Genomic DNA, 15,674 nt, shown 5'->3' on the forward strand with positions numbered 1-15,674 from the left:
GAATCAATGAAGCAGAAGCTGGTTGTTCGAGAAAATAAATAAAATAGATAAGTCCCAAGCAAGACTTATCAAGAAAAAAAGGGAGTCTACATATATAAACAGAAATAAGAAAGGAAAAATCACTATGGACACCAAAGAAATACAAAGAATTATTAGAAAATACTATGAAAAATTATATGCTAACAAACTGGATAACCTAGAAGAAATGGACAACTTTCCAGAAAAATACAACCTTCCAAGGCTGACACAAGAAGAAACAGAAAATCTGAACAGACCAACTACGACTAAAGAAATTGAACTGGTAATAAAAAATGACCTAAGAACAAAATGCCTTTCATCAAACATTTAGTGAAGACTTAATACCCATCTTCCTTAAAGTTTTCTAAAAAGTAGAAGAGGAGGAAATACTTAACAAACTCATTCTATGAGGCCAGCATCACTCTAATACCAAAACCAGGCAAAGAAACCACAAAAAGCAAAAAAACCACAAAAAAACAAAATTACAAACAAATATCCCTGATGAACACATGTGAAAAATACTACACAAAATATTAGCAAATCGAATTGAAAAATACATCAAAAAGATCATCCATCATGATCAAGTAGGATTTCTTCCATGGATGCAAGGATGGTACAATATTCGAAAATACATCAGCATCATCCACCACATCAATAAAAAGAAGAACAAAAACCACATGATCATCTCCATAGATGCTGAAAAAACATTTGATAAAATTCAACATACATTCATGATAAAAACACTCAACAAAATGGGTATAGAAGGCAAGAACCTCAATATAATAAAGGCCGAATATGACAAAACCATAGCCAACATCATGCTTAACAGCGAGAAGCTGAAAGCTTTTCCTTTAAGATCAGGAACAACACAAGGATGTCCACTCTCCCCACTTTTATTCAACATAGTTCTGGAGGTCCTAGCCACGGCAATCAGACAACACGAAGAAATAAAAGGCATCCAGATTGGTAAGTAAGATGTTAAACTGTCACTGTTTGCAGATGACAAGATATTGTATATAGAAAACCCTGAAGAACCCACACCAAAACTACTAGAACTAATAACTGAATACAGCAAAGTTGCAGGATACAAAATTAATAAGCAGAAATCTGTGGAATTTCTATACACTAACGATGAACTAGCAGAAAGAGAAATCAGGAAAACAATTTCATTCACAATTGCATCAAGAAGAATAAAATACCTAGGAATAAACCTAACCAAGGAAGTAAAAGACCTATACTCTGAAAACTACAAGACACTCATGAGAGGAATTAAAGAACATACCAGTAAATGGAAATGCATCCCATGCTCATGGAGGAGAATTAATATTTTCAAAATGGCCATCCTACCTAAAGCAATCTACAGATGCAATGCAATTCCTATCAAAATACCAATAGCATTCTTCAACGAACTAGAGCAAATAGTTCTAAAATTCATAAGCAACCACAAAAGACCCCAAGAGCCAAAACAATCCAGAGAAGGAAAAATAAAGCAGGAGGATTACACTCCCCAAATTCAAACTATAACAAAGCCACAGTAATGAAGACAATTTGCTACTGGCAGAGGAACAGACCCAAAGACCAATGGAACAGACTAGAGAGACCAGATATAAAACAAAGTATGTGTGGTCAATTAATATACGATAAAGGAGCCATGGATATAGAATCAGGAAATGACAGCCTCTTAAACAACTGGTGTTGGCAAAACTGGACAGCTACAGGTAAGGTAATAAAACTGGATTACTGTCTAACTCCATACACAAAAGTAAACTCAAAATGGATCAAAGACCTGAATGTAAGTCATGAAAACATAAAACTCTTACAAGAAAACATAGGCAAAACTCTCTTGAATATAAAAATGCACAACTTTTTCATGAACGGATCTCCCCGGGCAAGGGAAACAAAAGCAAAAATGAACAAGTGGGACTATATCTAACTAAAAAGCTTCTGAACAGACAGATACTCCTCCAAAGAAGAAATTCAGATGGCCAACAGGCACATGAAAAGATGCTCCACTTTGCTAATCATCAGACAAATGCAAATTAAAACCACAATGAGATATCACCTCACACCAGTTAGGATGGCCAAGATCCAAGACAAACAACAACAAATTCTGGCAAGGATGTGGAGAAAGCTGAACCCTCTTACACTGCTGGTGGGAATGTAAATTAGTTCAACCATTGTGGAAATCAGTATGGAGGTTCCTCAAAAAACTAATAGAAATTCCATTTGACCCAGGAATTCCACTCCTAGGAATTTACCCTAAGAATACAGGATCCCAGATTCAAAAAGACATATGCATCCCTATGCTGATCGCAGCACTATTTACAATAGCCAAGAAATGGAAGCAACCTAAGTGTCCATCAGTACATGAATGGATAAAGAAGATGTGGTACATATACACAATTCAGCCATAAGAAGAAAACAAATGCTACCATTTACAACAACATGGATGGAGCTAGAGGGTATTATGCTCAGTGAAATAAGTCAAGTGGAGAAAGACAAGTACCAAATGATCTCACTCATCTGTGGAGTGTAAGAACAAAGCAAAAACTGAAGGAACAAAACAGCAGCAGACTGACAGAACCTAAGAGTGGACCAAGAGTTACAAAGGGAAAGGGACTGGGGAGGGTGGATGGGAAGGGAGAGATAAGGGGATTAAGGTGCTTTATGATTAGCACACATAATGTAGGGGGGGCACACGGAAAGAACCGTCGCACAGAGAAGAGAAGTACTGACTCCATAGCATCTTACTATGCTGATGGACAGTGACCGTTATGGGGGGAGTCTAGTAACCACAATGTTGCTCATGTGATTGTATATCAATGATACTTAATAAAATGAATAAACAAATAACATCATTCCCTCTGTGGAATATAGTCTTTCATTTTTTAATGACAGTCCTAATAAACAACTCTTAAATTTTTTAATCAAAAAAACAGTAATAATAAAAATAAAAGACAACAGCAGTCCCTTTCTTCCGCCTCCTGTTCTTTAGGGCACTGGTTCTCAACCAGGGCAGTTTTGCCCCTCAGAAACCATGAGGTCATGTCTTGTGACATTTTTGGTTGTCACAGTAGGGGAAGAGGGGCTACTGGCATCTAGTGGGTACAGACCAGGGACACTGCTAAATACCCTGCACACACAGGACAGTCCTCACAGCAAAGAATTATTCCACCCCAAATCTGAATAATAATGACAAACCCTTTGAGTAGTATGAGATCAAAAAGTCTAATGTGATATAATTGCTATGGATATATTATCTCTGGGAGGACATATAAGAAACTACTAAGAATGGTTGTCTCTGGGCAGTGGAAGTGAGGGTTTGGGGGAAAAGAGGAGCAGTAGGGAGACTTTGATTTTAAATATATATATATGTATTTATATATATATATAAATACATATGTAAATACATATGTATATATATACACCCTTTTGAGCTTTCTGAATTTTGCATATGTACATGTTACCTTTTCAAAAAATTAAAAAATAACGAAAAAGTGGTCAGTGTGGCTCTAGACTATTATCTCAAAAGACTACCTTCAGCTCACAATTACCAAAAGTAAAACAAAAAGCATGTGGCCTATAATGTTGAGTGAATCCTGAAAGAAGAGCTGGAAAATCCAGGTTTTATTACTCGAAACTGTGGAACAAAGCATGTCACCAAACCCAGAGAATGGTCTGAGGATAATGCGCCCAACTCAGAGCACACCGAACTGTGAAGACCAAATGAAGTAAAGGAGGTGAAATACTCTATGAACTATTAAAAACTATACAAAACACTATTATTTTTTTTAAGAAGGACCTAGTATTATGAAAGAATAAGACTAAAAATGCAAATGAGACACTTTAACATTATTAACACTTTCTAAATTACACATAATTTCATTATCACTGAGGCTTTAGGAGTTGTTGCCTATCAACTGCACTGAAATCTTCTATTTATGCTGCCTACCTAAGATCTAAGTAACTCAGGGGAAGGTCTTACGATAAGCCACACAATCTGTAGGTGCTCAATACTTATTTGATGATTTGCATGATTATGATAAAGGTTAAGAAGAAAAAACTTTTTCCTGAATCACTCAATTTGCTATAAAATAAGCAGAGGTAAGCAATTTTGGCTCTACTAATCTTAATAATAATTCTATGACAGGCTACCTTAAGAGAGAAAAACATTAATCAAAACAAAACCTGTATAATTTAACCACCAACTCTCTTGCCTAACAGCTGGGCTATGTGGGCACAGGTCAAAGAGCTAGGCCTCTTACTCATGAAATTATTGAGTCATGATAATACTTTTGGTACTTATGTGTTTGAATGTCAAGGACAGCCAGTATGTAGGACTTGCCAGTAAAAATGATTAATGCTAATGACGGTGTCAAGTTCCCCGTTTTAGCAATTCTGAGCAGAATAAAGGAGCATAAGAGCAGAATGAGTGAGGCATCAGTCACCAGAAAAGAAAAAGGAAACTGGAGGTGTCTTACGTGATGTGCTTGTTAAAAAGGATGAAGGCATGTTCAGTGTTCCTTCCTCAGAGTAAATGGAGGCCATTCTGATCACCTCGACTCCAGAGCGGAAGTACCGATTGGGGTGGAATGTCTTCATTTATTTCCACTGGGCTGCCCATCTGGGAGAGAGCCCTCACCCGGTCTTCGGTAGGAAGGCTCAGGAAGGCTCAGCTCACATCTCCATGGTCAAACATCAGGACCAAAATTCTGAGCAGTAAAGAAAAAAACAGGTGGCATTAACCATGGCCCCACTGGCCAGCACAGCCTAACACACAGGGTGTTCATCCCACAAACCTCTACATGACAAAGACATTAAGAGAAAAGTACCTTATCATAAAGCTCGTATCAAATGAGGTCTCTTTCCCATGAAAAGGCTGAGACCCTCACAGAAGCCCTGATCACAGTGGTGATCAGGCCGACTCAAAAACTCACAATCCCTGCGCCAGAAGTAGGGGGTACAAGGAATATAATTTACATCTACTTTGCATGCTTATCATTCCCTACCATTAGGTGGCCCTGCCATCAGCACCATAAAAGGAAGGACAGTATCTTAAAATTTTGCATGAGTTCTCTTCTCGGATACCCACTTCAATCCACTCCATGGCAGAGTATACTCAATGAACTTTCATTGTAATTGCTAACTGATGACTGGTATTTAACGTGAGGGCAACTGACATTTTTCTATGGTATACTTTTTTCCGTCCCTCAGAGATAGTCTCCCTCGGCCAGTTCTATCCCTAGATCACGCTTCTTGCACCAAACTCGCTCTCTAAAACACCCACCAATAGTACAAAAAGCTGTAGAGACGACGAGGGACAGACACAGAGGCATCCCATCTCCCACCAAGCCTTTTTAGGGGCTCAGAAAGTCGCTAGCAAATCTAAAACGTCCCCAAGATGCCTAATTTAGTAAACAGCCCAGAGCCCATCAAAGCAAACTAAAGCAGAGGGTGGTCACTACCTCTCGGGAGAGGACATTTTGGGAGGAGAATGGAACCCCCTAACGAGGCCAGGGCGGTGCCTGGTACTACAGGGCTGCGCAACATCCCTAAGAGGAGATGCAGCATCCGCAGATACGGGAGGAAGGTGGCCTAAAGGCCTGAAGGGGGCAGGGGGCCACCGGAGTGGCCGCCTGACAACTGCTTGAGGCTCTCTTTTCAAAAGCAGTCAGGGAGTTTGCTTTTCAGGGCAAAAATTTTCAAGGTTTTCGGGACGTTCGAGTGGGCAGGCAGGGACGCGCTGGACGCGGTTGGGGACGGGAGCCGCGAGGAGCCTCGCGCGCGGCGGCCCGGGCAGGGGGCGCGCGGCAGGGGAAGGCTGCAGGCCCACACTCACGGCGGCCGCTCGCCTCCACACTCGGCCCACGTGCGGCGCCCGGCCTCTGCCAAATCCCGGGACACCTCCCCACCAGTCCCGGCGGACGACACTCTGAGCTTCCGGAAACGTCACATCCGGCGATCGCCCCGCCCCGCCCCCGCCTGCGGACATACGCCTGCTCTCGGGAGCCTGAGGAAAGTCCGACCTCCGAGGAGCGAGCGCGCTGGCGGCCGTTTGGGTCCAGTTAGATCGAGGCGGTAGCGGGGGAACCGGACCGTTAAACGGACTGATACTCGAGCCGTTAAACTTTACGTTTTAAAATAATTTTGATTGGGGTAGGGGTTCCTACTAGATGCCTCTCTGCCACACTCACACAAATCCAGGGTTCAAGGAGGTGTTGCTGACCCGAGTCCTGCCTCAACTAGCCAGGGTTTCTAAATCGGCCGAAGGAAAACTAATAAAAATTTCCGCTTGTTTGTGTTACTCTCTACACAAACTTGGTGGCCTGAGGCATTCAGCAAACCCTTTTATTGCCTAGAAGAGAATTTAAGACGAAATTTTAAATATCTGAACACTAATAAAACAGTGAAAATGAGTGTTTTTTCATTAAGTTGCACTGAGAGGAAACGGGCACGCAAAGATCTGTTTGACAAAATCCCTGCGTCTTAGATGGTTATTTATAGCAAATTCAAATAGTGGCACTTTCTGCGTGTGGATGTGTGTATGCACGAATGTGTGCACAGCTTCTTTCCAAAATGGTCCTTCAAGACCGCTAATCAGAATGATTATCAGGAGATTATCAGAATGAAAATCAGGAGACTTTGTATATAACCACACTGAACGTTTATGCTTTGGTTTAAAAGTTAAACTCTCTGGGGATACTTTTCAACCCAAATTTTGGAAGCCTCTCTGTGTGTTTGTTAATGTGGTGACATGGCCTGTCCTGCACTGTTCAGCTTAAACTCCCTGCACGGTGTTAACCTCCTCCCTCGGGCCAGTGTTCAGATCTCTACTTTCTCCCACTCCCTGCTGTGTATATTTTTCTTGGATCTCCTTAAACTGATTCTGTGTCAGTAGCTTTTCAGGCAGCAGTGAAAAAATCCAGGAGGTAGAAACTTTTATTGCGGAAATACAGGCAAAAGCAGAGCTGGTGGGGTGGGGAACAGGGGCATCTGCTTCCATTGCATACTGTCTCCAAAAACTAGCTCTTTTTAAAATCCTGTGTGCAAACACGCTAGATGTTAAGACTGTGATAAGAAGGCTTTACAATGCTATGACTGGGAAACATGTAGGCCCAGGTGCTGGCAGTTCTCAAGATAATGATTAAGAAGGCACAGGAAGCAGGACCGGGTCCTTTTAGGGAGGAAGTTTTAGGGAGGAAATACTGAACAGAGTTTTTGGTCTCTTGGAAAAGTGATCAGCAGTCTTGGCTTCATAGGGACCAGAAACAAGCCAGAACAACCTGGCCTAGGTGACAATCTGACATTCTTCACTTCCTGATTAATTGGAAAGTTGAAAACGGGACAATTTTGTACATGCAACCAGGAAATTAAGGCTAAACATGGAAGGTATTCTGTCAGCAAATAGGCTTCAGCAGCTCACCTGATAGGCAATGGCCAGGCTAGGAATGGAGGTTCCCCTTCCTTTTGGTGCCCAGACCTAGCTGTGCACACTTTCCCTGAACATAACAGTCTCCATATGACCTCTCGCATACTTCAGTGTTACTCCCGTGCTCGTGAGTGCTTATTCCTGCCTGATCATTCCCGGAGAGCTGCAAGGGACTCCTAGGAAACAAAATTATCACATTGATATATAATACCTGGGTATAGCAAATAAGCCCAGATGAGATTTCTGGGAAAGCAAAAAACAGGAATGACTCCAGGTGGATGTTTCTTGCCCACTATTACCCCTGTGACGAGTGCCACACCTGGAGAGGCAATCAAAGTACAGGAACGACATCCATTCTTAATGCATTCTTACAACAGCTCATATAGTGTTTAAAACAAAATTCGTTTTATTGCTCTAACAGAATTGACTGGAGGGTGTAAAATGGGAATGTTTACAAGCCCCAATTGATTCCCCATGGCACTTGGAATTAAAAATTCAAAAGTCCTCACCCTGGCTTCCAGTGTGACTCAGTCCCTGTTGTCTCTGTGACCTTAAACCCCCTCTCCTCCTGCTTGCTCCTCTCTAGCCACACTGTCTGAACATCTGCTGCTCCACTCAAGACCTTTCCACAGTTTTGTCCTCTCCCTGGGATGCCCTTACCCTGATCCTCACCGGGCTGGCTCCATCTGGTCATTCATGTCTTGCTTACATGTCTCTTCTCAAAGGTAACTTCTCCGACCACCCACTCTAAGTAGCCACCCAGTCAGCCTCTGTCACCTGGTCCTGTTTTAGCTCTTGTCATTGTTCTTACCACTGTCAGCTGTGGTCTGGATTGTTCACTGTATCTCATTCCCCACAAGAATGTAATCTCCAGGAAGACAGGAACTACTTCTGACTTGCCTGCAGCTCTAGCCCCCGTGCCTGAAACTCCTGGGCCCCAGATGACACTTGAAAAAGTTTGTCGGATGTTCGAATGACGTTAAAATAAGTGTTGCCTCACTGTCACCAAAATGAATTACGAGGATGGGTAGTCAGTTATGGTGATAATTGAGATGAACAATGAAAGACCCTGGCGTTATGCCCTTGGGACCAAGTCTTCTCTATAAGGCAGTTAGAGCTTCATTAACAGAGCAAATATTTATTGAGTACCTATCACATTCATGGATCTGTGTCAGGCACTAGGTGTGTAATAGTGAGCAAGAAAAACTCAGTTCTTGTTGTTTCAAAGCCTTCCTGGATGAGGGCTTATAGCAGCCCAAAGGAAGAAAATGTTGACCTTTGAGGCCGTTGTAGAGATGTTGGCTTTGACTCAGAAAATGAGGAGCCATGGAAGGATTTAAGCAGAACAGAATCTGCCTCACGTTTTGAATGGATCCCTATGGTTGCTATGTGACAAATTTTAGAGAGGCAAGGGTGGGAACAGGGAAGCCAGTTAGGACTATAGTGCACAGGGTACACATTGGGGAGGCCCCCAGGACACCCCAGCAAATTCACCAGGGTGAATACCACAGGATACTTCAAAATCTTGAATGGTTCACACAATACTGGCCATCTGTCAGATACCATGTGAGCTTCTAGCTGGTTCAGTAGTTTAAAGACTGAACATAAAATCATGCTATTGTCCTTTCAGTGCCGTCATATTTTTGTGAAGCGGGTTTTTGGCAGTAGCTGTAACAGAAAGCAAGTACTGTTTGAAAATCAATGTGGAGCAGGAAATGAAGCTGACAGTTCAATTTAATTCTAAAGTATGGAAAGTTGTACAGTGCCCAGTAGTCACACACTTTCCATTAGCAAGGTAATTTGGGTTAAGAGTGAAATCAAAATATTTTTTCTTCTATATTATTATTTCTCATATGTCTACTCAGTTGTTGTTATAATGTACTGTTGTTATTGGAGCATGTTTCCTATGGCTGCTCCAACAAGTCTCCACACCTTGATGACTTAAAAAAGCAGAAATTACTCTGTACCATTCTGGAGGCCAGAAGTCGGATATCAGTATCAGTGGGACAAAATTAAGGGGTCCTCAGGGTCAGGGCTGCACTCCCTCCACAGGCTCTCGGGAGAGAGTTCATTCTTTGCCTCTTCCAGGTTCTGGTGGCTGCTGGCATTGCTTGTCCGGTGACTGCAACACTCCAGTCTTTGCCTACACGTTCACATTGCCTTCTCCTTTCTGTCTGTATCAGATTTACTTCTGTCTCCATTTCATAAGGACATGTGGTTGCATTTAGGGGTCATCCTAATAATCCAGGATAGCTTCCCCATCTCAAGATCCTTAATTTAATCAAGATGCAAAAGCCCTTTTTCTAAATAAGGTAGAGATATTATAGGTTTCAGAGATTAGGACCTGATCTCTTCAGGTGGCCATTACCCAGCCTACTACAATCATAAATACTTGTTAGCTTGTTGGCAGCTAACTACTTAATAAATGGAACTACAGAGTATTTCTTTTAGCCTAGAGGTGAAACACCAAAGGCTCTGTGAATCTAGAAAGTTGGGGAACCTCTGAGGTAGGAGGCTCTCCCAGTAGTTCAGGTAGAAAATGATGGGGGCATGAACTAGAGAGGATGGGGGAGCAAAGTGATTGGACGTGGGAAAGTTCTGAGAATAATTGGAATGTCAGGCAGATGGAATTTGCTGATGTTCTGGATGTGTGGTTGAGAGGGAGAGAGAGGAGTCAAATGACTTTAAATGTTTGTGGCCTGAGCAATTTCAAAAAAGGATTACCATGAACTGACATGAAGAAAACTGAACACCGACCAGGTTTTTTGCTGGGGAGGAGGACAGATTGAAGATTCCATATTGTACATGTTTAGGAAAGTAGATACAGGAGACATAAAAGAGGGAGGGCAAAGACACAGTTTTTTCCAGACCCCCCATATACCCACAGGTTTATGCCACCCCTTGTGATGGCCAGATGTCCCTCCACTCTTGAGCTAGTTATGTTGTTTTGTTTTGACTTCTTCACAACATGGACTGAGCAAATGCAGACATGAGGTGCCATGTAAGCAGAGGAGACTCAGAAGGCCTCATCTGACCCAGAGTCCTAACAGGAGACGGCACGAGGAGCTCTGCTTTGGGGGACTGAAAATCACAGGGCCTCCAGGGTGAAATAAGAACGTCAAATGATGGAGTGGAATTCCGGAAGGATGGAATCAGGGGCATAGGTTTTGAATCTCCCCAAACCATCCCATGGAAATAGATCAACCAAAACCCAACACCCATGGGCAGCACTTACCGTGAAATCAGGAATCCCAAACATGAGGGTGGGGCTGACCACCACCACCAGCCACAGACCTACCTGGAGCCTCGGTGTCTGCTCCAGAGGAAGTGGCAGGCGGGAGGATGGGCATGAGGCCAGGAGGCCTACAAAGTGCCAGCAGGTAGCCACTGGGAAGCTCTGTGGGCCAATTTGAGAGCAGCAGCAGAGACTAGGGGAGGTTTCTCCAATCGCAGAGTGAGTTAAGTCCAAGGGACCCGGGACAGAGTCCGCAGAGCTGGAGTAGTCCAGCCCCTCTACATCTGGAACCTGAGCGGCCAGAGCTCCTTTCCAGGCTGTGGCCCACACAGAGGAGAAGCTTCTCGGAGGAACACCTGACACAAAGGGAAATGTCTTGATGAGAGCTGGGGAGGAGAGCAGAGCCAGGAAACCTCAGAAAGCAAGCCACCATGCTTTCTTACTTAAAAAAAAATTTTTTTTTAAATTTAGTGGGCACAGAGTTCCTGTTTGTGATGATGAAGAAGTTCTGGAAACAATAACTGCTACCCACGAATGTTTGGTATCGCTCAACCTATTTCCATGAGAGGGTTTGGAGCGATCCAAAAACTATGCTGCTGCCTCCCATCTTTCTGCAGTCCTGCTCCATCTTTTGACATAATCATTTTAAATTTGGACAGTGGTGATGGTAGCACAATATTGTGACCGTACCTAATGCCACTATTGTACACTTTAAAATGGTTAAAATGGTAAATTTTGTGTTACGTAGATTTTGCCATAATAAAAAAAAATGAAAGAAGATAAATCAGAATTAGACAAGATGATAGAACTAAGGACTGAATTGAAACATTTCAAAAATTTTCAGAATTGAAGGCTAAATTAAAAATAATGCAAGAATGAATGAACATAATGGATAATACCTGAGAAAAACAAACAAGAAAGGAAGGAAATGTTTAAAAATAAAAAAGATAAAAAGGCTTTTAGGGAAATGGCAATCTAAAAGGATTGACAAAAAAAGGACAATTCTGAAAAGAGTAATGCAAATACATGCAAGAATTCAGTATACCATAAAGTGACATTTCAAATCAGTGGGACCGTGAGTCAATCAGTAAGTTGTGATGCACACACATGAGGGTATAAATAGTTTCACAGGAAGGATCCGCAGTGTGGCAAAAGTCGATGTCTCTCTAAGGAAGCAGGGAAATGGGTGGCTGAGGAACTTGGGGAAAAGGGTGACTTTCCATTGATTCCCTTTTGTTACTTTCTAATGCTCTATCACACGAATCTACTACCTCTCAAGTCTGATGCCTGAGTTCAAACCCCAGCTCCTTCCGTTACCAGTTCAAACTTGGGCAAATCCTCCACGCTCTCCAGGCTTATCTCCTTATCTGTGAAATGGGGTGAATAACTTAGCCTGGTGTTGCCTGGCACAGCATAAACTCTCAATAAATGTATTTACTAGTGGAGACAACCCAAATGTCCATCGGCAGATGAATGGATAAACAAATGTGGTAGAGCCACACAATAAGGTATTATACAGTCATAAAAAGGAATGAACTACTGACATATGGTACAACATGGATGAATTTTGAAAACATGAGGCTAATGAAAGAAGCCAGACACAAAAGTCACATACTGTATTGTTTCATATATATGAAATGTCCATACAAGCAAATCCACACAGAGAAAACAGAGTAGAGACTGCCAGGGTGTAGAGAGGAGGGAATGAGGAGTGCCTGCTAATGTATAAGAGGGGTTCTTTGGGGAAAGATGAAAATGCTATGGGTTAGATAATGATGACGGTTGCACAAGCTTGTGAATGTGCTGAATGCCACTGATTTTACTAAAGTCTCTAGAGGTGAATTTTATGTTATGTGAATTATATCTCAATAACTTTTATAATATAAATTACCGATTTTCCCAGGGTGATTACCTGCTGTTCTCCTCTCCCCCTCTCCCCACTCCATTCCCTTTCCTGTCTAGTCCTGCACCCTCCCTAAGTAGCCACCTCTGGACCATCCTGAGCTTTGGGCCTCCAGTTGGTGGCAGGGGAACCCAGCACGCACACACTCCCATCGCTCACACCTGGAAGAAGTGGATGCTTCCAGGGAGATATTTCTTGTGAGCTTAGGTGGTTAGTGATGTTTAGAGCAGACTGCATACACTAGGGCAGAGAGGAGGAACGTTCCTGTCAAGTCAACACTTAGGCTCATCCCGAAGTTTCATCTGGTCTGCCATGAAGCTCCGGGTGCTGTGCTCTGAAAGCCAGGTTGGCCGCATAAGGGCCCGTGAAATGCCAAGGACTTCGGAGGCATATAGGCCTCAAATTAAGGCCTTGCACTCCCCATGCAATGTGAACTCAGTCCATTCCTGAAGTGGCACAGTGACACAGACAGTAGTGTGGTCTCGATCCTGGTCTGCAGGTGTTGAGTAAATGGTGATTAAATCCCAGGCCCTGCTCTGGGTGGGCCTCCTGCTGCAGAAGTTCGCTGGGCTCAGCCCCTGTTATCAGCTGCCCCCAGGATAACTCTGAGCTCCTGCCATTCATCTGGCAGATTCTTCTCTGATTTGTACTTACCTCTCCCGTCCATAATCATACATGGATTAGGCAGCCCAAAGTTTTGGAGTTGTGTCCTGAATCCCTTGTTTTCTAAAATACTTACCTGGTGGTCATGAGACATGATGTCAGTCCTCATGAGAGACTTTTTACATTTCTCCTGGTTAACCTAGACACATCTCCTGCCATCTTCAACTATTCAAAGGTTAACTCTGATTCTTAGCCCCGACGTGCTTCTGAGTTCTGCCATTTCCCACACACCGGCTCCTTTTTATAAACCTGTAACCTCTCTCCGCGCTTTGGCCTTCCCGACCCTGGGCCGAGTTCCTTCCTCCCTCCCCAGGTCTTATCTCTTTTCCCTGATGTGCCGTCCAGCTTGCAGGTCTGTTTTTCTCATACAGGCTTTCATTCTCACTCCCACTAAAGAGAAACCACAGTTGAAAGCATATCAAAACTCAAAAGGCTTCTTTGTTACTCATCTATTAATTCTATTACATTTATTGCCTTAAAATCTTTCAGAATAAATAGAGAAACTTGTATCTATCTATGTACATGTGGAAACATATCTATCTAACTACGTGTGGAATCTTATATGTATCTATCTACGTATGGATACTTATATCTATGTATGTGTGGAAACATATCTATCTATCTACAGCTGGTAACCAAAGTGGCAACAACACTAATATGAGCTCTTACATTATGTAGCCAGAGTTGTCAGCAATTTCCATTTCCTTTTTCCTCTCAATGATAAACTGTACTTTCCCCGAAAAGGTGTATTTGGCAGCATTCCCACGTTCTTACTGAGCCCATCTCTTCACAGCCTTCTGCTCTGGCCTCTCCTTAGCATTAAGCCCTACCCTGACCTAAAGACTTATTTTTACGGTTACGTATTGCCTTGTCCCAGAGGCCCACCTCCTGGTATTTCGTACTCTTCGGGATAACGGGGAGTGTCTTGGTATATAACGTAACAAGTCCATCCACCCCTGATCCTGTTCTTTACTCTCTCCATTGTCACTTTTTGATTTGATTAAAGACTGGAATCCCCTTAAGCCCCTGGGGTTTGGCACCTGGGGGCCCTACCAGATACCAGTAGATTTTGTTTGTTAGTGTCAATTATCTGGTTGTTCAGTGCTCCAGATATCCCTCATTCCTGTATTTTCTGTTCCACTGCATACCTATTAAGGCGTTGTTTTACCTCATGTTGAAGGCAGTCCCATCCAAAGACCCAGTCTTTGTTAGTTCACATACTTTCTGGAAACCCGGTTATGCCTCAGTCTGGATTTTCTTGTGTCAGCTGTAACTGAGTTTGTTTCTACTTCGAGCTTTGTCTTTTAGCAAACTGCAAGTGCAGGATCAATAGTTTTTCCAGTTTCTGATAGATTTGTGTCACAGTTTGTATATTGTCATGTCTGTAGATATTTGTACCATTTGTTCTTTTTGGCTCTACATGCCTATTGGTTATCTTTTTCGTGAATTCTAATATGTTATGATTTTATTCTAAAAGGGTATATTTTCATGAATTCTAAAAGAGTATTTAGCACCAAATTTGAATTGCCTAATCGTAACTTTGCAAACCATGCTAGGCTAATTTATGTCTCTTCCTTTTCCAAATAGCAATTTACTAACATTGACCCCTTTTAATTATTATAATTAAAACTGTAAATGCTTGTGGATTTAAACTTGGTCAGAATATGACTGTTCCAGTAATGTTAAAGCTAGTGGTCTTTTTACCCATTCATTGATTCATTGATTCACTCATTCATTAATAACCCTGACTTCTCTGACTGTTTTCCCAGCTCTAAGTGGTTGCAAAGAACAGTAACAGTGTATGTGATAAGGTGCTTTCAGAAATTAGAAAAATAATTCAGTATTATGATTTCCTATAGTTTAATCTGGCATTTAGTACTCTACTCTGCCTTCAGACGTACTGTGTGTCCCGCTGTGGCAGAATTCAGAGTTTTTCTAACAAGTACAGATCCTTATGCCTGCTCCTGTGTGTGCAGATTTCTGACTCAAGCTTCATTCTCACCGCTCTGTTATTTCTTGATACTTTCTAAAATGTAAATACGTACTTGTCCACCTCTAGCGTGATACCTGGCACATGACAGGAACCCAAAAGAGGTTTCACTAGGAGTGGGAAGGTAGGTTGATACAATATTTTTGGAGAGTAGTTAGGCGGTATATCATAAAATTTTAGGTTTGCATATCCTTCATCCCAGCTATTGTACTAGGAATTTAGTTATAAGTGTATACATGTGTAGGGATGTTCACATTGCAGCCTGTCTTTAAGGGGGACAGAAAATTGAAAACAACTGAAAGTTAATTAGTATTGGGCAGATTATGTAAATGGTGGTACTTACGATCAGCGGAGTACTTTGCAGCCATTAGAAAGACTAGAAAGGCTGTTTGCATAAATTGACCAGGAAAATCAGCATGTAAGATAGATTGAAGAA

General features: G+C 42.3%; 1 protein-coding gene across 5 annotated transcripts in view; it reads right to left on the reverse strand.

Moving 5' to 3' along the window:
- The window catches only part of LOC108387582 (uncharacterized), a 67,451-nt gene that overhangs the window by 35,882 nt on the left and 15,895 nt on the right, over nucleotides 1-15,674 (reverse strand). For 2 of the 5 annotated variants that reach the window (XM_073225992.1, XM_073225990.1), the window contains exons 1-2: nucleotides 5,858-5,980; nucleotides 4,500-4,730 (exon numbers count right to left, since the gene is read on the reverse strand). In XM_073225992.1, coding sequence (XP_073082093.1) covers nucleotides 4,500-4,620 — 121 coding nt within the window. In that variant the 5' untranslated portion in view covers nucleotides 4,621-4,730; nucleotides 5,858-5,980. Of the gene's footprint in view, nucleotides 1-4,499; nucleotides 4,731-5,857; nucleotides 5,981-15,674 lie in introns of those variants that run through there. The other 3 variants (XM_073225979.1, XM_073225981.1, XM_073225989.1) reach the window with 2 other exon arrangements.

Source organism: Manis javanica, chromosome 17 (genome assembly GCF_040802235.1).
Source record: "Manis javanica isolate MJ-LG chromosome 17, MJ_LKY, whole genome shotgun sequence".
Lineage (NCBI taxonomy): Eukaryota > Metazoa > Chordata > Mammalia > Pholidota > Manidae > Manis > Manis javanica.